At 48.7% G+C, this 24,544-nt stretch overlaps 2 protein-coding genes across 5 annotated transcripts in view; one reads left to right on the forward strand and one right to left on the reverse strand.

Moving 5' to 3' along the window:
- magi3a (membrane associated guanylate kinase, WW and PDZ domain containing 3a) overlaps window positions 1-19,285 on the reverse strand; it is a 105,522-nt gene extending 86,237 nt beyond the window's left edge. For both annotated transcript variants that reach the window (XM_035645890.2, XM_035645893.2), the window contains exon 1: window positions 17,894-19,285. In XM_035645890.2, the coding sequence (XP_035501783.2) occupies window positions 17,894-18,200 (307 nt within the window). In that variant the 5' untranslated portion in view covers window positions 18,201-19,285. The remainder of the gene's footprint in view (window positions 1-17,893) is intronic.
- Window positions 19,286-19,480: 195 nt separating this feature from the next.
- Window positions 19,481-24,193, forward strand: si:ch73-206d17.1 (tyrosine-protein kinase STYK1). Of its 3 annotated transcripts, XM_035645901.2 has the most exons (11): window positions 19,481-19,599; window positions 20,747-20,793; window positions 20,873-20,993; window positions 21,089-21,226; window positions 21,347-21,547; window positions 21,634-21,815; window positions 21,908-21,991; window positions 22,222-22,439; window positions 22,539-22,579; window positions 22,684-22,780; window positions 23,173-24,193. In XM_035645901.2, the coding sequence occupies exons 3-11, from the start codon at window positions 20,951-20,953 to the stop codon at window positions 23,342-23,344; spliced, it is 1,176 nt and encodes a 391-aa protein (XP_035501794.2). In that variant the 5' UTR covers window positions 19,481-19,599; window positions 20,747-20,793; window positions 20,873-20,950; the 3' UTR covers window positions 23,345-24,193. The 3 variants fall into 3 exon arrangements, with proteins under 3 accessions (XP_035501794.2, XP_035501796.2, XP_035501795.2); XM_035645903.2 differs by lacking the exon at window positions 19,481-19,599 and having other exon boundaries at window positions 20,628-20,793; window positions 20,939-20,993; XM_035645902.2 differs by lacking the exon at window positions 19,481-19,599 and having other exon boundaries at window positions 20,637-20,757.
- Window positions 24,194-24,544: the final 351 nt, after the last annotated feature.

A 24,544-nucleotide genomic window follows, 5' to 3' on the forward strand; every position in this document is an offset into this window, starting at 1 on the left:
ACCCCCAAGACAAGGCCCGGGCAGGCACGCACAGCGCCCCAACAAAACCCTTAACTCCCCCTGACTGAGTCAGCCACACACACACACACACACACACACACACACACACACACACACACACACACACACACACACACACACACACACACACACACACACACACACACACACACACACACACACACACACACACACACTCCTCCGAATTGCTTCTTCCCTCCCTGAGGTCTGAACGGGGACCAGGAGAACAATAGGCTCCATTAGCCCACTCTCAGGAGAGATATTTCCTTCAGTTGAGCCATTACTTTTTGAATGAATGATAACACCCCTAAGTATAATAAAAAAAAAAGAAGAGAGAAAAGATCTTGGCCCAAAGGCAGCGGCGGTAGTGACTGTGAGGCTGCCGCCGTGTGCCAATGGCCTTAGTGGTTCCCGGTAAGGACTCAGCTCCTTTTCCTCAGAGCTCCTGAGGAGATAACTGAGGAGAAGAAAGACGTTTGTTCACCGAGGGACCTACTTTGTTTTCTGGCTCCTAACGTGAGCTATCAGCAGCGTAAGCATCGTGGATAACTCAATGGAAACAGCTGTAAAAATCTGAACGCTGGAATGAGACTTCAGGCAGTGTTAATACGTAGTGTGGTCGTGTTACGCAAACTCTTGTTTCATCTCTTTTTCTATCACTTCCCTTCTTCTCCGGCAACAGGATTATTGTTTCTCCTGCAAGGTCGAGTTGTAGGTTAGATACCGGGGAGGACGCTGCTCTCTTCCCTGTTTTGGTGACACAATGGGTCGGCGCAGTTCCTTCGTGCCGAGAACTGGCGCCGTCATTTTTTCCCACGGAAAAATATAACCGAGGGAACGACACGGCGAAGGAAAAGACGCGGACGGGTGTCGTTCTCCCGTCGCCATAGCAATGCGTGATCAAAATACGTCATAATGATAAGTTGAAGGCAATAAGTTGTCTCTTCCCTTCATATATATTCTGTGAGAGTTATTATATGGGAATAATCATAGAGATGAAAGTTCTGACAAACCCGTCACCGTATCGCTCACACACACCAGCCATCCAAGATTATATTAAAAAATAAAAAACATTAATCACTGCTTTCTGCCCGTCTCTCTACTCGTGTCATGGCCTGTCAGCAGAATAAGCAGGACTCGCATCACGCTGCTGGAGAAAAGCCTTAAAAAAACAAAGTACAGAAATACAAAAAGTCCCCCTTCCTTTCAACTCTTCACCTTCGCATCTCTGACAGAAAGCGCTCGCAAGTCAAATTCTCTTATGAGGCTTTTCAAAGTGCAGCGGCCACTTCAAACAAACAGGTTCATTGCACCAGGGGGGATACTTCTTTGTAGGACTTGGGTGGATTTCAAAGAGAATCCGGTCCGAGTGCGGCCGCAGTGCAGCGATGTTTGAGAATATTTCCACTGCCGTTTTTTTTGTTTCTTCTTTCTTTTCTTGTTTTTCTTTTGCACCACGTGGGCAGCGGCTCAGGCCCAATAATTCCCAGCTCGTGACCGAGAGCAGCAGACCAGCGTGGGGAGCGCCAGACTCAAACCATCACATGCTGAACTCACGCCCAACCGGTCGGAGGTAATCGGCCGCGATTGGCGGGACACATTAAATGCGAGGAATGACATGCCGCCGCCCCCATGCTGCGCTACTGTAGGCTAATCACAAATCACTGTTGTCCGTATCAAGCATGAGGCACGGGCAAAGTCCATGTGCTCCAGGGCAAAGAGGGGTTTCCTCAAAGGAAGTAGTGTGTGTGTGTGTGTGGCATTTGAAAAGTACTGCATAACGCAAATGTAGTGAATTATTTAGGAAAACATTTGAAACAGTCGACATTTTTTGAATTTAAAAGTGGATGGAAATGTTTAAATAACGCTGCTGCTGCTGCAGGCTGAGAGCAAACACATGGTTTCAGTTTGGATTTGTACTGGGATGTTTACATAGACCATGTCATCCAGCTCCAAACGAACCGAAGAATGTGTGTGCGCATATGTGCGTGTGTGTGCGCGCGTGTTTTCGAGGGTTAACTGAGGCTAACTACATGTGGCCCGCCTGAGTGCTACAACAAATCTATTTCCTTTCAAAGCAGTTAAGCTCATAATTTACTATCTTCCGCCCATTGTGCTCAAGTAATACGTGGGGGGGGGCTATAAGAATGTTGGAAAACCAAAACACAACGTCCTGCATGTGAAGAGTGGACTGGTTGATTTCAAGAGAAAACTTGTACTTTGATAAGTGATAGGAACACAAAGATAGGAATGCTCCCGCTCCCGCCCACACACACACATATACAGAAACTCCCATGTAGACACAGGCGCACACACACAAACACAGGAAAGATTAGAAAAAGAAATCCCACACATGCACAAAAAATAAATACAAAAATTCAAGATTCAACTTCATTGCAGCAAACTGGTTTTCAATTACACTTTAGAGAGAACACAGTAAACATGATCTCGATGTACTCTTCACGCACGCACGCACACACACGCACACACACGCACACACACACACACACACACACGTACGTTGAAGTTCAGAGTCCGGTGACGATGGCTCTCCAGTGAAATGACCCGGTGAGGTCCAGACACTGCCGAGCAACTGGAGTGCGGCTAATCAACACGAGATTGTGGTGACATTTCCGTCGAGCCATCATCTGCAATTGGGCGTGAGTCTCTGCTGATGATGACTTAATGAACCCCCCCTCCCTCCCTCCCCACGACTCACAGACACTGAGGCTCATCTCCTCCCAGATGGGGCGTATATATAGGGCTTAGCTCAGACCTCATCCTCCTCCTAATCCTCCTCCTCCTCCTCTTCTTCTTCTTCTCTCCTGTAGTCCTTTCCTCCCTCTCTCTCTCTCTCTCCCTCTCTTCCTCATTGTTCTCCTCTTCTCTCTCCCTCTCTCTCTGTAATGAAACAGCCTGTAGTCTGCAACAGAGAATGTCGAAGGCCTCCTCGTCCTCATTACAGAGTTTCCCGAGGCGCTCCCCTTTCCCACTCCGTGAGTGTTCACCCCATGTTGCTACCTACCTACCGAATACAAAGGCACGACACGACTGTCGTAGAAGAGCACAGTTATTATTATCATCATCTCACACTGGCCCCTTTGCTCTGCCATTCTTTTTTATTATTATTTTTTTTGTTATGAATGATTTCTCAGTGCCGTCGGTTCATCATATCTCAAGTACAGCAGCTAAAGTGCTATTACCAAGGGAGTGCGTTATTAACGTTGCATCAGATGGCCTTTGATTTCACGGGATTGGCAAGGAGGACTGGCAGGGAAAATAGAGCGCTCGGGGTGAAAAATACGAGGTGAACACTGGATGTCAAAGATCAAAGAGATGGCAGAAAGAATATACTTGCAATCTCGACAACGACATCGCACACACGGGAGAGCTGTACGGTCGCAGGCTCACACAGAACACGGCTCTCTGCTGCTGCAGCTGCAGCGGGGACGCGCGCATCTGTGTGCAAACCAAACTGCAGTGCTGCATTGTGCAGAGAGTAAAGTCAGACCTTGCTCCCGGAGAGAGACCCCCCGCCCCCCGGATCGGGCTGGGATCAAGGAACGAACTAAATGGTCTCACTGCACCGTCTTTCCTCCTTTTGCACACTCGCACGTGCCCGACAGCAGCCGAACTCCAGCTCGGCCCAAAACGTCTCGGCGCAACCCGCGGCCCTGCGTTCAGTTCACCCGCGCTCGTGATTGTGTGTCACTGCAGAACCCGGCGCCGAGAGCTTTTCTCTTTAAATCTTTAACAAGGGCAGAAAGAGAATACAGTACATGCCCACTCCCGGGGATTAGATGTCTGCAGTGTAACTGACACTGGCTGGTATGGTTACAGGCAACAGAGGCCCTGGGACTTTTCATCCTCGATACTCCCCACCTGCAGCTATACACGCCGGTTGTGGAGGACGTTGTTTTGACGCAGCTGAGTGTCTGGTATCTCCGCCACGAATTTGCAAGCGAGGCAAAAGCCATTACGAATGCAATGACAAAAATGCCGCCGTCGTCCTTCAATGTGGAAAAACAGGCTCCGGTAGGGAAACACAACGCTGCCCAGAAACTCCCCCTGAAACCAACAAACAAGTGTGGCGAGTTTTACGCGCAGGAGCTGTAAAAGGCACCGTTCCCTCCGGAGACAAAGGGAAGCGGCGCTGACGAGCTTTCGCATGAAACTGTAGGAGGTAAACTGATGCCTTTACCTGCACCTGCTGCTTCCCGTGTGCGCCGAAGAAGGCGCCTAAACTTTGTATCTAGGTGCTGCAACTGATGGATATGTTCATCTTCGATTAATCTGGGGATTATTTTCTCGATTGGTCGATTAGTTGTTTGGTCCATAAAATGGAGAAAAATGTGGATCGTGTTTCCCAAAACCCCAAGATGATTTTTTTTTTTCATTTCGTCCACACACCAAAGATGTTTAGTTCACTGTCACAGAGGAGCAAAGAAACCAGAACATATTCACATTTAAGAAGCTGAAATCAGAGAATTTTTTGACCTTTTTTAAAATAAAACCGAACCGATTCATGGATTAACTGTTGCAGCTCGAGTCTTATCCAACTCGTCTGCGGCCGATTCCAGATCGGAATCAATGTCGGCCCGGTGAACATGAACATCTTTTGACGATGTTAACGTGAACTCCATTAGGGGCATTGTTTCCCCTTCCTATCGACAGACCCTCCTTCCTTTGAGGACAGTAGTATGCCCCCACACAGAGGAGGAGGAGGAGAATAAAGCCTGCTGCTCTACTTCTGCCCGTCTCTCACGTAAAAACCCGACACAGATGAGCAAGAGGAAAACAGAAGGACGGAGGAGATAAAAGGAGAAAGAAGGGGGGAGGAGGAGGGTCAGACAGAGGGGCTAAAAGAGGAGGGAAGCGCGGAGGCCACTTATGCGCCCTGCCACCCTGCATCACCAAGCAGCCAATGATGGATGAACAGGAGCACGTCCCGATAATAGAAACGACTTTGGGCACCGAGCAGGATCATTAGTTGAGAAACAGCAGGCTTTTTGGGGGGAAGCATTAGGAGGCATGTGTGCCTCTAAGTATTTGTGTGTATGTTAAATTCAGTACGGCTTCATTCGTCAAAACTGCTCGGCGGCAAATCTACAGGGGGATGAAGTGTGCTCAATGTGTTTCTATTCCTGGGCTCCGTCCTCCGACCCTTTAACCTCTCGGCTCGACTCCGCCGGCACCGCCTCACTCGAGGAAACCTCGCGATCACGCCGTTGTTGTGGCCGGAGACAAAGCCGGTCGTGTATTTGCATATCGCAGCGGCCGGTGTTCGCTGCAGCGTGGTCATAAAAAATAAGACAAAAAAAAAAAAAGGACAATAAATCCGGGGGTAAACAAACAGATGGCTTGAACAAAGAGAGCGACGTGAGATCAGGAGGGCTGAGGCGGAAGAGAAAGCACAAGGTATCAAGGACCTGTGGAGATTAAAAATCTCAGCGCTGTTATAACTCACAAACTGCATCCAGCCGTTCAAAGAACACGCCGATGGTTCTTCCTGGTTACGGACCATTAACTTCAACAAGTCACATATTATTTCACATCCGTGCCAGCTACTGTCTTCTGCAAACAGCCGGAATCAGAGATAACTGCTCTCAGGCTACTATTGGTTCATCCTTGTGAGTCAAACCTATTTAATGCAAGAAACAAACAAAGTTGACATCATCCTTTTCAGAATCGCCATCATCGCCTGATTGCTCGTCTTTCGTCTTGGATTTTCTGACAACGTATTGGATTTGTGTCTGTTCTCGGCTGCAACACCCTGTGATGAAAAATGAATAAATAACAGCAAAAGAAAAGGTTGAATTTCCCAAAAAATCAAGTCCCTGCCATCTGTTTTTAAAACCAAAGTGAAATAAATAAATACATTTTAAAAAAAACAGTGATTGCCTGGGATGTAGAAAAACAGTTTTAAATTGACTTATACGCTTAAAAGACCGTCATTAGTTAGTCATGTGGTTAATGTGCCAAAACATGGACAAAGAATTGCACTGTCCCTTAACGCTGATCGCTGATGTCTGTGTCTGTGTGTGTGTGTGTGTGTGTGTGTGTGTGTGTGTGTGTGTGTGTGTGTGTGTGTGTGTGTGTGTGTGTGTGTGTGCCATTTGTTGGAAGTTGTTTTTTTGTTTTTTTCGGTCTGCGGTAACTGAATGATCAACCGCCAAGAGCTGCTTCACGATAGAATCAGTGATGTTAGAATTCCTTAAGTCAGCGTGGACTCATGGTCAGGGAGGAATTCCTCTCTGCCATTCATCAGACGTGTGACTCACAGCAGTGGTGAGTAAGTTGCCAACTTCATCACTGTGTGTGTGTGTGTGTGTGTGTGTGTGCGTGTGTGTGCGCACTGCAGAGAAGTAAAAGCAAAAAGAGAAGAAATAAACACTGAATTTGAGGAGAAAAAAATACTTAATACGAGTGAAATGATGAATAAACAAAACTGAGCTAGGATCCTCAGGCAACATCCACATTACTACGTTTTAGTTTCAAAGGGCATCACTGCCGCGACCCTTACGACTCGGGAGCATCCGCTTCCTGATTGGCTCTTATCAGTCACGACTACCAGCAGTGAAGGCAAAACGTTAAAAAAACAATTCATGTCAGTAACAGTTCCAAGAAAAGAAAACTCTGCTCGTACTTCACTTCACTACTACTAAGCAACCGACTGCAGAGTAAACAACCTGCTTCCTGTTTACACAAGCGCACACATAACCACGTGAATGGTCATATGGTGATATGCGTTTTCAGGTGTGTTAATATGGACGGAGTTTACAACTGATAAGGAGCAAGAAGCAGATGTGGACAACAGGATCATTAAATCCTTTTGTGTCATAATGTTGTGACATACTTGAGATTATTTTTTTTGCAAAACAAAATCTCAAATGCCACAGTTACATCACTGTAAGAGAAAACGAAGAAGAGATGATTCCCTGCCCGTTCTCGTATCCTCGAGACGAGGACACCTTCGTTTCACAGACACAGGTTTTATATTTGCCCTTACACATCTCACACGACGCCGCACATTGTGTGAAAACAAAGGCAATGTGCACGTGCTTCATGACAAGCGCATCTATTTCTTCTCACATATGTCCAGTCTGGAGCCATCTCGTGCCAAACCCGCTGTGAGGGGGTCGCGCAGGTCAACGGACGGGCGGGGGGCTGTCAAGAGGAATCTGAACTTTATTCGTCATGTGTGCGTATGTGCATGTGCCGCTGCTTGGCGCCCGTCCATCTGCGAGCATTGCACGTGTGTTCGCTTCTCAACTATAGGTGTGGTTCCTGGGACAGGAGTGTTGAATCCAGTGTGAGCTGCGCTCCCCTGCCAGCTCCTGAGGAGACCCCCCCCGACTTGAGGAGGTCTTACAGGCGGCAGCAAAGCATCCGCTAAGTCCTGGACCAATTTAAGAGGAAGGCTCGGTATCGTGACTACAGGATGAGCCAGGCGGTCGGCCCTGCTCAAACTGGGAGCTCAAGGCAACTTCACCTTCTTTTTTTTATTTTTCAAAAGCCCAAATTTTGGATCTTTCCTCTGTCAAGATCTGCCAGTTCATTAGTGGAGTTTTCAGTTTTCCCCTCGGCCGCGGCGGGTCGATTTGCTCAGTTCTCAGATCTCCGGAGGTACTGAGATTCAACCGTTTTTATAATTAGTCCGTGGTGTAAAAGACACACGAGATTAAAATCCAAAAGGCCGGTTAACACCAGGACATTCCAGACAGTTTAACACTCCTCATTCTTTACACACGAGATGGAAGAAAAACAGGTTGTGCATCTACATTTAAATCACTCCAGTTGGAGCACATTCCTCTTTGCTGAGTGAATCTTCCAGAAATGCAAGAATGTTCCTGTGACTACAACAACCACTCCAAGAGTAATTTTTTTTTTCAGTGCGACAGCTTGGCTGGAATCATTAAAAAAAAGGTTAAGAGACCATAACGCCAGCGCCACCTTGAAACCACTCTTCATTTACAGGACGTGTGCCAGAGAGGTGACGAGCGACCAGCATACAAATGATGGGTCCTGAATGATGCCTGATGAGGTTTTGATGAATTGTATTAAAACACACACACACACACACACACACACACACACACACACACACACACACACACACACACACACACACACACACACACACACACACACACACACACACACACACACACACACACACACACACACACACACACACACACACACACACACACACACACACACACGGCAGGACAAAGGACAGCTGTCTCTGAGGGACCAAGAGACAGCTTTCAGAATAAAGATTAAAGACCTTCAGATTAAACAGACTGAATTCTAAACACACATTTGATGTTGTGATCACATTGATAATCTCCTCGGTGCCGTTCTAACTGTAACTCTAGGAAGTGAAGCGTGTTCTAGTCTTGCGTCGGCGGACGATCACAGAAAGACGCGAGACAAAGGCCTGAGATTTAAACATTAAAAAAAAATTTGATGACAGAAGCAACTGTTTGCTTGAAGTCGACTGTTTCCCAGCGGCCTCCTCGCAGGGGAGAACAAGCACCTGTTGGTAACAATACACTGGCGGAGCTTCATAGCCGTTCGCACTGTGCGCAACAAAGCCCAAAATAACCGCATTCCACAGATGATCGCCATTCCCAGATAAAAAAAAACGCCGAAACCCTCCTGCGGGACGAGCAACGGCAACAATGAGGCCATCGGGCCAACGTTTCAAAACCGCGTCAGTATCACCGCTCATTCAACTTCACGGCTAAATGCCGGAGTAACATCATTTTCCGGTGATTGGATAATTCCGGGAGCTGTTGTGGGAACGAACGAACCAGACAAACAACTGATGGAGCCAAAAACGAACGTCGACCTCGAGGACTGGTAAGACAAACACACGGAGCTTATTCGGCCATTAGTAGCTCACGGTTCAAACCCCATGGTGCACGATGGTGACGGGAAATATACAAGAAATGCTGCAGCTGCACTAAATATACACAACATGACCCGGTCATGACCCCTGAAGCAGGGGAGGACACTCCACACTAAAGAGGTCAGAACAAGCCGCTCCCATAGACCGTATATATTTTTTTTAAGAAGGACATAGTCAGCGGCTCTGCAAAGTGAAGCCAATGCAGAAAGTGCCTGAAGCCTGTATTCTCTGGAATGACCGGCAGAGGGCGACTCCACTGGTTTCTATAGAAGCCCATGAGAAGACGACTCTCCTTCCCACATGATTTATAGCGTCAGTAAACATTTTCCTGAGGAGTTAATGGTTCAATCTCTAGTTTCAAGAGTGTGAAATAGGCGATAAAGCACCGTATGCATTGGTGGCGTGGATACAGCGTGATTGACGGCTAGTAGTGTCCAATCGGGGCATTGTGGCAGGTGTGGGTGGACGAGCTCTCAATCAGGCCACACCCCTTGCTCTTCCAAATATGGTTGCTTCTGGTTCCAAAAAACCAACATGGCTCTGGCCAAAATACAAAATTCGAGTCCCGGTGGGTCGCCACTCCTCAAACGCTGAATATATTTTGCCGCAACACATCATATCCGAAGTGACTGCATCAGCGCAATGTCAAGAAGCGACACATCCTCCTGCTGCTTTCTTCAAACAGCGAGCAGTGTGCATGTGATCTACTGAGTCAATTTGCTCAGAGACCTCAGAGAGTTGGCGGCAGGTCGGCAGCGTGTCAGTGTGTGTGTGTGTTTGTTTCGGCCTTTAAAAAAACACCTGATAACCAATCGTACACTCTCTCGAGAGAAGAGAGTGCAAATCTTCTCTTCTCATGTCAGCGGCAGAAACCCCCTTCGATTTGTGTCCTGGGATTGGCTTATTAGCAGAAAATAAGAAAAAGGGCCTTCGCGAGCTGAATGCAGAGGAGGCAGAGCTGTCAAAACAAATCCAATCAGTGATCACTGTGAGCACACACCGGCACAACCGCGCAGAGGCAAAACATCATGAATTAAAAGCAGTGAGTCGAACACGCTGTGAGCAAGAGACGTCCTCCGTCTCCTCCTGCCGCAGCTGCTGCTGCTGCCGCCGGTGTCCTCGACTTCTCCCGCGGAGAGCAGGCCCTTGGGCGCGTCGCGGCGGCTCTGGATGTGTCGGCGGACTTAACAGGCGGGGATGAGATTGGACCCGATCAATAACCTATTAGGGAGGCTGAGGAGCAGAGCAAGCCAAATTGGCCCGGGCTGGAGATCCTGACATCTATGAATTCGAATGAAGACACTCAGGGATCCTCATCTCCGCGGAGCATGCCATCCCACATCACGAGGTGGCGGGAAGGAGCGCACGCGCGGTGCATTAATGGCCTAGTGAGAAAAATGGCCGCCTCCCCGTGCCCCACGTCAGGACGAAATGTCTCATGACATCGCAACCTGATCATAAGTCAAACGTGTCAAAGATGATCTTCCAAAGGACAGGGGAAGATATATATATGAAAAAAAGGAATGATGTTATTTGTCTGATGTGAAACGCTCTGGTTCTCATGCTGAGGGTTTTTGGTGGAAACAGCAGCAGTGCTGCTGCAGCAGATGGGGCCACGGCCGCAGCTGGCGGAGTAGGTGGTGTTTGGGAGGGCGTGTTACAGGAGTAGGGCGGTGGGGCTTTTACATGCGTTTGATACGTGATGTTGTCACGGGGCACGAGCAGAGAGTGGGCCCGGAAATCGATTCCTCGTGGCGCAGCAACACCACGACTAAAACAGCTGAGTGGGCTGCGCCGGCGGAGTGGAGTATTAACGGAGGCTCATGAGCTCGGGCGCGGGGCCAAGTCTGAAGTACCAGCCGACCTAACCAACCAATCAACCAACCAGCCGGCAGACTGAACTCTGGGATTGAGTCTTTGCAACTGATTTATGACCCCGAGAGTAAACGATGTTCCCAACTGGAGGAGCAAGGTGATGCCACAATGTCTTTGAACCAGTGTTGCCATTGTTGGTGGAGACGTGAAAATATCGGGTACTTTTGGCCAAATGCTCGTTCGTCAGCGGCAGCCGTCTTTAGTCGTTCACAAAAGTCGCTTCTCTCCTGCGTCGTGTTGTAAAACCTGCCCATTATCAGATAAAGGGTTGTGATTGGACCAGCAAGTTTTCTGCAGGAGGGGAAATCACTTGCCAACGGAGGGAAATCCAGACCAAAGTCTGGCAGAGCAAATTTATATGAGCTCCCAGAAATCCGTCTGGGTCCCATTAAGGCTAAAAAGGCACCCAGAAGTGGAAACCAATTCAGAACGTGCCTTAATTTTGTCATTATCATGCATGCTTGCACGCACATATGCAGTCCGCTCACACATGCAGACCCCGGTTTGCTTGCAGGACATGATTGGAAATACCGGCTGTGTGTGGTAACTGAGATAGTCAATGTTGGGCTTGATGAACAGCAGGCGGAATCGTTTCCGACAGCCACAACAGAGAATCCATACTATTACCGTGATTAACGGCAGCAACGGCCTCGGGATTATTACTGTTCCTTCTCATCTTTGTCCCCTTGCTACCTGTCCAATCCTCTCTCTTTCCTTTTCTCCTCCATCTCTTTGACCCCACTTTCCTTCCTATGTCTTCTTTTGTCCTCACCATATAAAATCCATCCCTCAAAAGAAAAAGAATCCCATCTCAGGGAAAATTTCTGAGACAGCGTTGTGCCAGCTGCCTCTTCTCTCTTTTCCCCCCGTTATCGCCTCTGCAGTAACACCGCAGGGGACGCTTCACACAGACCCAGCCAGAAAACAAAATCCCCAAATCTGCTCTCCACAGAGAGCGGCGAGTGTGCATCTGGAGGAAACTCCACTCAATCAGCCATCAGATCATCCTTCCACCAGCTCTGTCCACATGTGCACCTGTGTGTTGATTCATTTCCATCAATATTTCTCCATTTTTTTCTGAAGCAGGTCCCTGTCTGCCGTCTCATGGTGACACAAGAGACACTATTTGTGGAGTTAATCAGCCTGTGGCCAATATGTCTCCACACACACACACACACACGCACACGCACACGCACACGCACACACGCACACGCACACGCACGCACACACGCACACGCACGCACGCACACGCACGCACGCACACACGCACGCACACACACGTCAGCGTCAGGTGGTGGAGCGTCTCTGCGAACAGCAGCACAACATTTTCAAAACCCACTCCGGACCAGGCCGCCCTGCTGCTGTTTGTCAGGCTGGTGGGGGCACAAACATTATCCTTATCGGGACGTCAGTATCAGAACTCTGTGCAGCAAAGCACTGAGAAATGTTAATGGATGACAGGAAGGAGGGAAAAAAAACCAGGGTAACAGTCAAGTCAAACAACTGCACTTACTGTTGCAGTGCTGGTCAGGGATTTACATTCTCGTACCCACGTTAAAGAAAGCTCGATGCAACTGCCAGAGCATTTATTCTAACACACAAGAAAATATAGGGATGACTGGTTGTGTTTTTTTTAAATTGAAATTTAAAAAAAAAAAAACCTTACCCAGCACCAATTGTTCTGGGTTACATTTTGAAAATGGATATCCATTTCTTTCTTTAGCGGAGGCAACATTAAAAACATATCTCTTTTACTGTGATAATTACTGTCGTTTTGCAGTGGAGCTGCTTTCAGACCTGCACTGAAGTCCAGACAATTTTCCTGAAATCTTCCAGAGGGGGTTGTATGTGAGAAAGCAAATGTTCCTAAGGACATTTTGTCGTAACTTTTTCCTGCAAGCCCCCTAATAAGATTTTTTGAAAAATGTCAGAGTGAGCCCATGTGAGAGTACAGCAGGGGCGGGCGCTCCACCCAGTGCGCCCGCCCCTCGTCTGAATCCGGAAAATCTCCTTCTGAGTCAAAATCTGGAAAATGTTCAGACCCCAATTTCCAAGGCTAATATCTGGAGTTCATGTGTGAAAACAGCAACATTTAAAAAATCGTCATAAACTTGTGTATTTTTTGGCTGAAAACACAAAAAGAACCAGCTGCAGCGTCACGGGTTATCGTTCGTCATGACGGAGGAGGAGCTGCCAGGCTCTGGTCTCAGTTATGTATCTGCACTGTTTAGAAGGAGCTGACCTCATCTCATCTCAGAGGGGGTGAAACAGCTGCAGGGACGGCTCGCTGACGGAGAGAGACCAATTAGGAGTCAGGAGAAAAGAAAAGAGGCCAAAAATCTCAGAGAGAGAGAGAGATGGAAAGTGTGTGTGTGTGTGTGTGTGTGTGTGTGTGTGTGCGCGCGCGCACTCGCGCACGTCTCTTAACTACAACATCTCCACCAGCAGCAGCAACCTGGAAGACACTGCTGCTGCTGACATCGCAGCACGACCAGTCAGCGAGTAGAAAGAGAAGCAGTCTTGGTGAATCAGCATACACACTCATCTCCACTGCTTTTCACGCACGCACGCACGCACACGCGCCTGCTAAGTCATGGTGCCTGCCAGTGAGAGGCATGGCTCATGTGAGGACGCTATCTTCGTTTCTGCCGGCCTCTTCATTACCGCAATGCGGCTGCATAGGCAGTGTTAACAAGGATGAATGAAGAAGCACATGTCGCTAAACATCCTGGGGGGGGGAGGTGGGATTCCTTAAATGAGCGATCACACATGGGGCGGACCTTCATTATTCGTCCTCTCACGTCGGCCATTTCTTTCTTGGAGGAAAAGGAGGTAAAGAAATGTGACATAAGCGTAAACGCTGTGAGACAGAGGGAGTGGACGAGGGGAGTGAGAGGGCCGCCGCTCCAGGGAGGGATGGGGGGATGAAAAAAGAGCAGGGGAGGTGCGTTTTGGTATTCAGAGCAGCCGCTGCCGTCCGGGGGGCTTCACACCGTCGTCCCTCACCGCTGACAGGCTGGCAGGGGCGCGGAGGGCGGAGTGGTGTGACAGGTTTGGGGAATGAGCCGGGAGAGCGGCCAGCGGACGGATTGGGGTGGATGGGCGGATGTCACATCAGGTGTACAGGGACGAAAATAGGGAGGCAAGCAGAGGGAGCGCTCGAGGAGAAGGGTTCCAGTGAAGCCTGCGGTGCACTCGGAATACCGAATGACGCGCCGAATGTTTGGAGGAGCATGAGGCGCGAGGGGCAACGGAATAAAAGTTTTTCTGTTCCTGTCTGTGAAGTTTTGCTCGTGGACTTCTCGCGTGTAAAGAGAAAGGCCTGTAGTCCGTACCAGCGTAAAGTCAGAGACGAACTGCAGAGCTTCACTGTGGATGCAGTAACGACAACAACCATAAAAAGGAGGCGGCGAGAGGCCAACAGAAGTGACGTTCACCGTTGGGGGGAGACGGAGCCACGGATCCTGACAAGCTCCTCTCAGCTGGTTTTAAAGCAGCTTTGAGAGAAAAAAGACAGACAAAGAAACTGATGTCGCTTAATTTGGAGAGAAAAGGAAACAAATGATGTCTGGGTTGGGGTTAACGCTTCTTTGCCAGAGATTAAAGTAAACTGAATTATGTTGTGTAGGTTAAACTGATGACATGACAGCATGAGGTTTTTTTTCCTCAATATTCTGACGTTTTAAAGCCAAAACAATCTATAAATTGAGAAAATAGTGCACAAATTCTCGTGACGATGAAAATAATTGTTAGTTGCAGCCCGAAACACAAAAAGACATGTTTATCTTTGATGCAGGGGGCGCCTCGCGCTTTCCTCAACTGCTCAGTTCAACCACATGTGGAAACAACAGGTGAAGTACAAACATATACTGTAGACTGTACATAAAAATGGACGTAGTCACCGGGTTCGAAAAATGAAGCCGGTCAAAATGCGAACCAGCAGGTGACGTCGCGGGGGCTTTGCCGCTCGGTACCAGCACACAATCCCGGCTGTTGTCAAAGGGCATTATGGGAAAATGTGGTGTGATGTAAACAAACACGACGATGCCGCGGAGAGTTCGATTGTAGGCTCGTCAAGAGCACTTAATAATTTACCCTGTACATCAGAATAAAAGCCCCCGAGCGAGATTGTGCTCAGGTACTTTAGTTATTCACAATTGTCTTTCCTGAATGAAAATAAATAATTGATAAAAACAGGAAGCGGCTCCGGTACTGATCGGGCATTAAGTGGAGGGTGGCATGAAATCAGTGTACCCGCTGTACATATAACGAAAAAAAGAAATATATGAACGCTTGTTTCCTTCAGTCGACCATCCATTGAGACTCTACTGCCCAGGATTTGAAACAGACCCACCACTGCCTTTCTGTAATGAACACTTTCATTATTCAGCACTTGACGACCTTGCCTCCAGACGGTTTCCGATGTAATCTCTGGGGGGAGCGCGTTGTAAAAATGTAAACCCCAGTAGTGTTATCATTTCCAGTGCGAATCACGGGGTGCTCTGGGACGCGGAGAGCTAAACACTCCCTCCCTCCATTAGGCTCTGTGAGGCAAAAAAAACCAAGGAGCTCTAAGTCTGTTTACAGCATTAATCAATGAGCTGCCTACTCGCCGCTCTCTAAGCTGCAATAGGTATCTGCGATCACTGCGCCTCCGCTCTCGGAGTCGTCCCCTCAAGGTTACTGCCCATCGCCTTCTCGCCAAGATGGGAGCTGTGTACCGAGGGCAACGGCTGGTCCGGAGCCAGAGGAGCACTCAAGACAAACTCCTGTTTTCCTTCGCGTTTTTTCGTTTGTTTCGTCCTGACTGTGCGGGAGAGGCGTCGAGCTGTAACGAAGGTGCAAAAACGGTGTTTGATTTTAAGAGTTGCAGGTGTAATTGTCACGGGGGGAACACGGGGTGTTAGATTTACTTAGAGGACAATGTGGCCGGTGGACAAAAAAGAAAGAGATAGAGTAAAATGTGGGATTAACTAGTGAAGAAGGAAGGATATGAGAGAAAAGTAGGAATGGTGGGATGTGATGATAAGGCATAAACATCTGAGGGGAGAAGATAAAGTAAAGTCAAACTACAAGACGCGAGGAAAAGAGGGTCAAAGCGGGGGACTCTCTGAAATAATGGGATGCTTCCCTTTCAGGCTGATGTTGTGCAAACACAACACACACCAGCAACAAGGTGTCTGCAAAAGTATTTCTTGGGAAACAGGCGAGGAAATCTTAAAGGAGACGGTGATGTCACCATCTTACGGAAGTGTCGTTCGGACTGCTGACGAGGCGTTTGAGAAGGGTCGGCAGTGATCTCTGTCGGGACAAGGAGCTTCCGCCGACTTATGGCTTTTTAACTTTTCAGAACTTTTACATACACAAAAAAAACTATAACACACTGGAGGAGAAGGGGAAACCGAAAAAGCTGAATATGTCTCCTCCTCCTTGCATTTACCCCACTCCCAACTTTGCCACCCAGGAGGATGCGAGTCTACATCCACAGCGATCAGCTAACATCTGACCCCCCCCCCCCCCATCAGCGACCTCATCTTGACACGCCGCGGCCATCAATGATGGATGAAGCGTGAATTAATCATGAGAGAGGGGACAATGATATAAACACATCCGAGAGGAGCCTATACGGAACGCAGCAGCCTGGACACACGAAGCATCACAACTAACTAACGACAAGTCAAGAAAACTGACAGAATGCACCTTTAACCAAACTTGAGCGTAATATCCAAACACAAAGAAAAGCACCAGATTACATTTCCGAGCAAATTTTTGGTTTCACTGTCTTGAAATATCTGGTCTTGTGTGACGCATCGAACTCGATCACAGCACTCGTTGCACTGGCAATAAATCTTAAACTTAAATCTTAAATCACAAACTCTAGGAACTTTATTCTCAACCACCCATCTTAACCCCCTAATCAACAGGTAAACCTGACAGAGACCATAGAAGCAAACCGGCCCCCCTGTGCGAGTCAAGGTGTCCGAGCGTGTCGCCAGGGCAACAGCAGCAGCATCCTGGGGATTTAAGGATGTGGTGCCTAATTGATTCAATTAAGACTTGGACTCAGCTCAGTGCTGCAGCCACACTGACACCGTCTGTAAGCCGCGCAAGGCAACCATTGACAAATCCTTTTAAGTGTTTGCAAAGTGCCACACTCAGCAGTGCCTCGATCAAACTCATCCGCCCACACACACACACACGGACAACCTTGGAGTCCCACATGACTGGTAGAGTTTGTTTTGGCACATTTAACACATTCTTTCATCGTGTGTGTGTGTGTGTGTGTGTGTGTGTGTGTGTGTGTGTGTGTGTGTGTGTGTCGCAAACTACAGTAACAGCTCAAATTCCATCAGGGCAACAACAGACGCCCAGATCCGATCAATACGCTTTCAGCATGGAGACACAGAGTTGTGTCTCCATGCATGGAGACATTTGTGGGTTAGATGGTGGTGGCGGCGGACGGGACGCACATCTGGGCACTGCGCTCGAACACACACACACACACACACACACACACACACACACACACACACACACACACACACACACACACACACACACACACACACACACACACACACACACACACACACACACACACACACACACACACACACACACACACACACCTCACTGCTGCCGTTTGGAAGGACTGTTCTGCAGCAAGAAGCAGCAGCAGAAAATTGTATGTCTCCACATGAATGAGGAGATGGAGGCAGACAGTTTGGATATGTGTGTGTAAGCCGGTTGAAAATTAAAAACATGATCCATGGACTTGCTTTCGAATATATATATAAATACTACTACTACCACTCCTACTACTACTACAACTAGAGACACACACACACACCTGATCCTTGGCCTCATTGTCCAAGCTTCCCAACCTTCATGTTACTCTGCTTTAACAAACATTTCTAAGTATTTCACACACACACACACACACACACAAACACACACAGGATTGGTCGTGTATATATACACGTGAGGTGGGCGTGTGCACACAGACGCACACGCGCGCTCACATACACACATACACATACACACACATACACACGCAAACACACACACACACACAAGCACCTGGTTTCACGGTCTTCAGTCGGACGGGCTCCCGAAAGTGGCGCACGACCGCCAGCGTGTCCCGGTTGGTGAGTCCGCTCACCGGGGTGCCGTTCACCTCCAGCAGCACGTCCCCGCCGCAGGGGAACCGGCCGGCGTGCACGACCATCGCCTCCGAGGCGACGTGTCCGAGGTGCGGGAACTCCCCGAGCTCGGCGCCGCCGCGCACCTCCAGCACGGCGGCCAGCTCCCCGGAGCCGCCCCACGACACGGCGCTCTCCTGCACTTTGGTGGACCAGTGCTTCTTCTTCTTCAGGGTCTTGGACATGGTCGGTCGCGCGGGCGATGCGAAGAAACGCTCCGTTTGTGAAAACGACCGACAGCAAAAAGTCCCGGGAGCGATGCGTGTCCCTTCGGCTGCACGACGAACCCTAATGAGATGCAAACGACGCTGCGGGCCAATCAGCGCGCGGCTGCAGAAGTTGGGTCTGATTGCGCGTCTCGCAGTATTCCATCACAAGTCTTTAATTTTTGTTATCTGTTGACGATCGACCCGAGCAACACCTTCCTCCCGTGATGATGATGCGCGCGAGAGAGAGAGAGAGAGAGAGAGAGAGAGAGAGAGCGAGCAGCTGAGCTGCGTCAGTGTCGCATTGAAGCGGAAAGTGCTGGTTCTGATGTTCCGGGCGTCTGAAGCAGCAGCGGGGGGCCGAGGGGGTGGCTGAGCCCCGCAGCTCGTGCGCACGACAGCCCGTTACTAATAAATAAACAAACAAAAGTATATTCCACTCAGGAGTCCAAATGTGTAAAAAAAAAATTGTTTCTACTGTAAAAAAACAACAACTTCAAAATGCTGGATTCAAATCAGAGCCCTGTCTTGGTAAATCCCTCCGCTCTGTCACAGTCTCCTCGCCGGGAGAGGGAACTTCACCCCGCGCACCTGTTCTCTTCCTCCTCCCTCCTCCGCGGTGACATCAGCGAGCCAGTGCTTGGAAACGGGAAAACATACCTGCTCCTCCTCCTCCTCCTCCTCCTCCTCCCGGGGCCGGCCGCTGGCCTGAGCCCCCTCTAATGAAAAACAACGAACCCCCACCGGGTCCTCGTCCTCAGCTCCGCGCTGCGCCGCCTCTGCGGAGACTCTTCACCCCGCTAACCACTACGCAGCAGCCGCAACAGACGGAGTCCGTCCGGCGCTTCTCTCCATAACTTTTAGTTTTTTGAGTGAATCTCTTTCCGTGTTGCCTTCCTGAGTACAGGGGATTCTGTCCAATCAGAGGTCGGAGGGCGGGGCCCGAAGCCTCCCCAACTTAGCCAATGGCGAGTGGCGAGTGGCGAGAGGCGGGGTTCCCTGGTGCTCGGGAAGCGCTAGATTTTGTTTCCACGCTGTGTTTGGGAAGGCGGGGCTCCCGCACCGCGGGAACTGCTGCTGTACGGGCACGCACATTTTCACGTGGTAATAGCCCGGTTAAAAGTTCAGGCCCTTTTTGGGTCCACCTGGTTGACATGTTTATTCTCCCCCCTAATGCAACAAGGTGGAGCTTCCAGGTAACTTTAACTGTGTCGTTTCAAACGCGTGACAAGGCGGAAGTTACTTGCTGGAGTCGATTTGTTGCGCCACCCCGCCCTCTGGTGGTTGAAACAAAGTCACCTCTGGGCCACCGTAGGCATCTCAATCCAACCAGCTGTGCTGCCGTTAGATTGTCACTTCCTGGGGTTTGCACTAACTGGTGAATATAATAAATAATTGTGCACAACTGCATCCGGAAACCAGCCTCTGCTCTCATACACACATTCGGCCCCCCTTGTGTTTTTTTTGTTAGTTTCTTTGCAATTCAAGTTTTTTTTAAGGCTTTTTTTTCCTTTGGTGCATGACAGTTCAGCGTTATCACATACATATACATATCCTGTTACAGTACAAATAAAGTCTTCACCATGAACAAAAAATGAAATCAGTAACACTGAGTCAAGGCGGTAAGATCAGCAGCTTTAGGGGCACATCACTATTGAAATAACGAAATAACTAGGAGGGATATCTATACAGCAGATTATAACATCAATCAGCCTTACTCATGTTACAGGTTTATCAGTTAGTGTGATTTATCTCCAAACACTATCCCATTTTGGTGCTTCACCCTTGTCAACAGTCCCCCTTGTGTTTTTATTGATTTAAAACTTGTTCTGATGTGGGGGATTTTACCTCTTGCTCTTGTTTTGTTTTTTCCAAATGCATAGTTTGTTTTTTAACTGTTCATTGTAGAGCTGCAACAGTTAATCGATTAGTTGATAAGTAAATTGACTACTAAATTAATCGCCAACTATTGTGATAATCGGTTCAAGTAGTTTTTATGGGGGGAAAGAGTTCAAAATTCTCTGATTTCAGCTTCTTAAATGTGAATATTTTCTGGTTTCTTTGCCCCTCTGTGACAGTGAGCTAAATATCTCTGGTGTGTGGACAAAAAGTAAACATCATCTCGGGGTTGGGGGGAACATGATCGACATTTTATGGGCCAAACAACTAATCGATTAATCGAGAAAAATAACCGACAGATTAATCGGTTATGAAAATAATCGTCAGTTGCAGCACCTAGTTCATTGTCCCCCCCCCCCCCCCCCCCCCCCCCCAAAAGACAAACAAACTGAAAGGAGCTTTATACATGTAGCTGTCCACGTCGCAGCAGGTGTGAGCACGACACCTGCTCATGTGGTCGCTTTCTGTCGACTTGTCAATGATTAACATTCAGTCAACATTTCAGCTCAGCACAGCGGTCACTGCCTCCGAGACAGACGAACCAAGCTGAGCCTGTTTTCTTAAAAAAAAAGGGGGGGGAAAAGCAGCTGATAACTGTTTTTAATTTTTCAACTTTTCCATTACAGGGGATGGAAAGGTGTGTTCACTCGATCACGAGGGCATCAGGTGTCAGGTAGGAAAACTTTAGATTACTCTTCGTGCCACGGTTGATTTAACTCCAACTCCTGGCGAATTTGTTTCTCTCCCCACAGGGACAAACCGTTGAATTCCGTCCACTAATATGGTCTGATGTTTCTCTCACATGGGGGAAATGTCAGCTGCTGCTCCTCATGGACACCACATGTAGAAACGACACCTCCCTCCCCGTGTGCTGTAAGTTTCACGCACATGCAAACAGCAGCCGGACGGTTTGCAAATTCCCATTCCTCTCTGGTCGTGACCCCTTCCTTTTCACCCCCGCTGTGCAGACGAGGAGTCGTCGGGTCCGCTCGCCGTCATCATCATCCCGTCCCTGTTGGCTCTCAGCACAGTCTCGGTGGTGATCCTGATCTTCTGCAGCCTGAACAAGCAAAGAGGACAGAGCAGCCCGTCCCATGCTACCAACGGTCTGTGCTTGCGAATAACTTTGGGAATAAACGCCAAGTTACTGGAAAGGAGTGCCTGAGAGCAATGCCAAGTTCTCATTCGTCGTGTCCACCGGTATCTGTTGTTGTGTGTTTCGACAGGCCAGCTGAGCGTTCCTCTCTCCGCAGCTCCTCTCAGCACTCCGAGGGGCCGGCAGGACTTGTGTCCGTGGGAAATCCCAGAAGAGTGTGTGCTGGAGGGACTGGAGTTCTGGCAGACGGGCCGCTACGGCCCCATTTGTAAAGGTCTGCTGAGGAAGAGAGACGGTTCCTCCTCCGCTGTGGTGGTTAAGTCTCTTCGAGGTGAGTCCGCCCTGAAGGGCCGTGGGCCTTTTTGGTGTGTGAAAATGACCAGTGATGTGTTCGTGGCCCTCTGTCACTCCATGTAGATGGCCCCGACCGCCCAGAGGCCGGGGAGTTTGTGGAGTGGCTCCTGTTCCACGCCACCGTGTGTAGACACGAGAACGTGGTGCGGATGTGGCACTGTCAGACCAGGCGTCTGCCCATGTATCTGGTCTTGGACGCCTACAGCCCCGGGAACCTCCTCCACTTCCTCTGGACACTCAGAACTGTAACACGTCGGATCAAACTCTCCCAAATTCCCAGGTCCTGAATTCAGAGCAGTGACGAGCCACCTCCCTCCCCCTCTCTCTTCCCTTCCAGGGAGATCCAAACACAGCAGATCCGCTGCAGAACTTCTCCGAGAGGTCGGTGTTTCTGGTGGCCAAGCAGGTTGCGGCCGGCCTGGTGAGTCACCCCGCCGCAGACCAATTATTACCAACAAACAACTAGACTAAAAGGAAGGTCAAATTGAGACGGCATGCTCCGTCATTCTGTGCCGCAGCAGGTCACGGTGCCCTCATCGTCCTTTCCTTTCACCGTACCAGTGAATGATTGTTGCTAATCTGGAATTCTGAACGACCGCTTGACCCCCCCCGAAGATTGATATGTTTGGCTGCGATTGATTCCCCCCTCAGGATTACCTGATGTCCGAGCACAGGCTGGTGCACGGCGATGTTGCCGCCAGGAACATCTTAATTGGCCCCGGCCTCTCGGCGCGCGTGTCGGGACTGGGCGTGGCGTTTGAAGGTCGCAAAATGGATCCAGCGTTGAGGCCGAGGGCGGCAGGGGTGCCTCTGAAATGGCAGGCTCCGGAGAGGATCAGGGCGCAGCTCAGCATCGACAGGAGCGACGTGTGAGGGGGCCTGAGCTCTGGCAAAGAAAACGAAACACAAATAAGAATCCTAGAATGCGTCGGTTTGCTTGTTAACATTTTTCTGTCCCCCCCCCCCAGGTGGTCGTTTGGAGTCTTGCTGTACGAACTGGTGACCTTAGGTGAAGCGCCGTGTCCCGTCATCCGTCAACCGATTGTCTCATCCGTGTGCTTGTTCTGATTCGTTTTCTCACAAAGTCACATCTTCCCTTAAATTTGACCCCAGGCGCTCCTCCGTATCCGGAGCTGGAGCCTCTGTCGGTGCTTCCAAAGCTGCAGGCGTCTCACCGGATGAAGAGGCCAGGGGATTGTGGAGGACCTCTGTAAGCAAACTAGTGTCGTGTTAGCAACGGAGGCAACCTGTACACATTCAACTCGTACTATCTGCATCTCAACTCAGATATTGACATAAGAGAAACACTGCACATGGATAGATACAGAAAGCCTGGAATTAGTGTTTTCTCAGTAATTAGTGTCATATCATGAATTGAAAATTGGCTGAATGCATTGGTTGAGAGACTGAACTATGTATTTTTTTTTTTAAATAGTGGAGGGAAAACAACTGTTAATTAATTTCTTTCACACACGGTATCATAAATGAATGTGTGTATAGGGCCCAGAATTTGGCGCTACGCCACTGAGTGCATGTCCCAGAATGTCAAACCATTTCCCTCATGACACGTGTCGTTTTCAAACTCCTCGCGTGTTCTTGCAGGTACGATCTGATGAAGTACTGTTGGATGTGGAGTTTCAAGGACCGGCCTGCGTTCTCGGCCGTCGTCAAGCTGCTGGAAGCCTCGCTGCACCTCGCCGCCACCAAGCCCCTCCGCGTTCCCGAGGTCGTAGACATATTTGACTACAACAGAAAGGCGGGACTGCTCTCTTGACACGCGTGTGCAAAACAAATGTGGCGGGACTCATTAAAAGGAAATTATCGACATACACAATTAAGTCTGATTGTCCCTCTGGCTGTAACATCCTCTCGAGGAGCTGCCTTCCAATGAATTTGCACATCGGTGATCCAACACATTGATGAACTAAGACGGGAGGCAAGTTTATTGGAGTTTTTCTCTTTATTGTCAAAAATCTACAGACTCAAACACACATATGTCATGAAGATCTTTTTTTTTTTTCATTTTATTCATCATTGGGAAAAGTACAATTTTGTATCTATAACGCTCTTGGCATGCATACATTACTGTTTGCAAACCAAAACACCCACACAGGAAAAGCTGAATGCACTAGAGTAGAGTTGTGTTCAAACTGTGAATGCACGTTACACGGGAGATTGTTCTTCTTCACAACACTGGATATCACAAACCATGTCAAGAGCCACGGTGGGTTCACACCGACTTCTGGATCAGTGGACCTCTTCTATTAAAAATGTTTTGACTTATGAAACTCTCCTCCCACTGTTCAGTCTTCCCTCAGAAATTTCTCTGAGGGAGACTCAGTTGGACTCATAACCTGTTAACATTACAAGTTATGGCTTATACAAGGTTCAAATCAATAATAAAAAAGCAAATTGTGAATGATGTCATTCCCCCTTTATCCTGACATCTCTAGACAGTATGGACAATTTGAATATGGGGTGTGAACAGGTCAATTTACCTGTTGCTCAATGTTATTGTCTTCATCAGGCTCCTGAACAAATAAAACTATATAATCTCCCCATTTGTCCCTCTCTCACACACACACACACACACACACACACACACACACACACACACACACACTAACACAATGCAGAGAGGCACAAAAACCCATTGTGAGACACAATGAGTGAGGCCAAAAAAGTTGTCCTTGCTAAAAAACGAACTGATCTACACAAAAATACGCTGTCCCTCAGACTGAGTACTGGCCAAGTTAAAGAGTAACAACACACGCCTGATCCCTGTGGATGTACAAGTTTGAACTATCCACTAGATGGCAGGAAAAGCAGGATTTGCAAGCCTGTGTGTTGTTGGTCCCTAAGTGTAAATTCACACTGAATCACATGTGGAAGAAAAAGAAAAAGCGTATTCATGGATTACAGCTCCCCCTCGTGTTGCATTGCGGACTCCACGTCAGTTAATAATCAAATAACT

The sequence above is a fragment of the Scophthalmus maximus genome, chromosome 3 (assembly GCF_022379125.1).
Source record: "Scophthalmus maximus strain ysfricsl-2021 chromosome 3, ASM2237912v1, whole genome shotgun sequence".
Lineage (NCBI taxonomy): Eukaryota > Metazoa > Chordata > Actinopteri > Pleuronectiformes > Scophthalmidae > Scophthalmus > Scophthalmus maximus.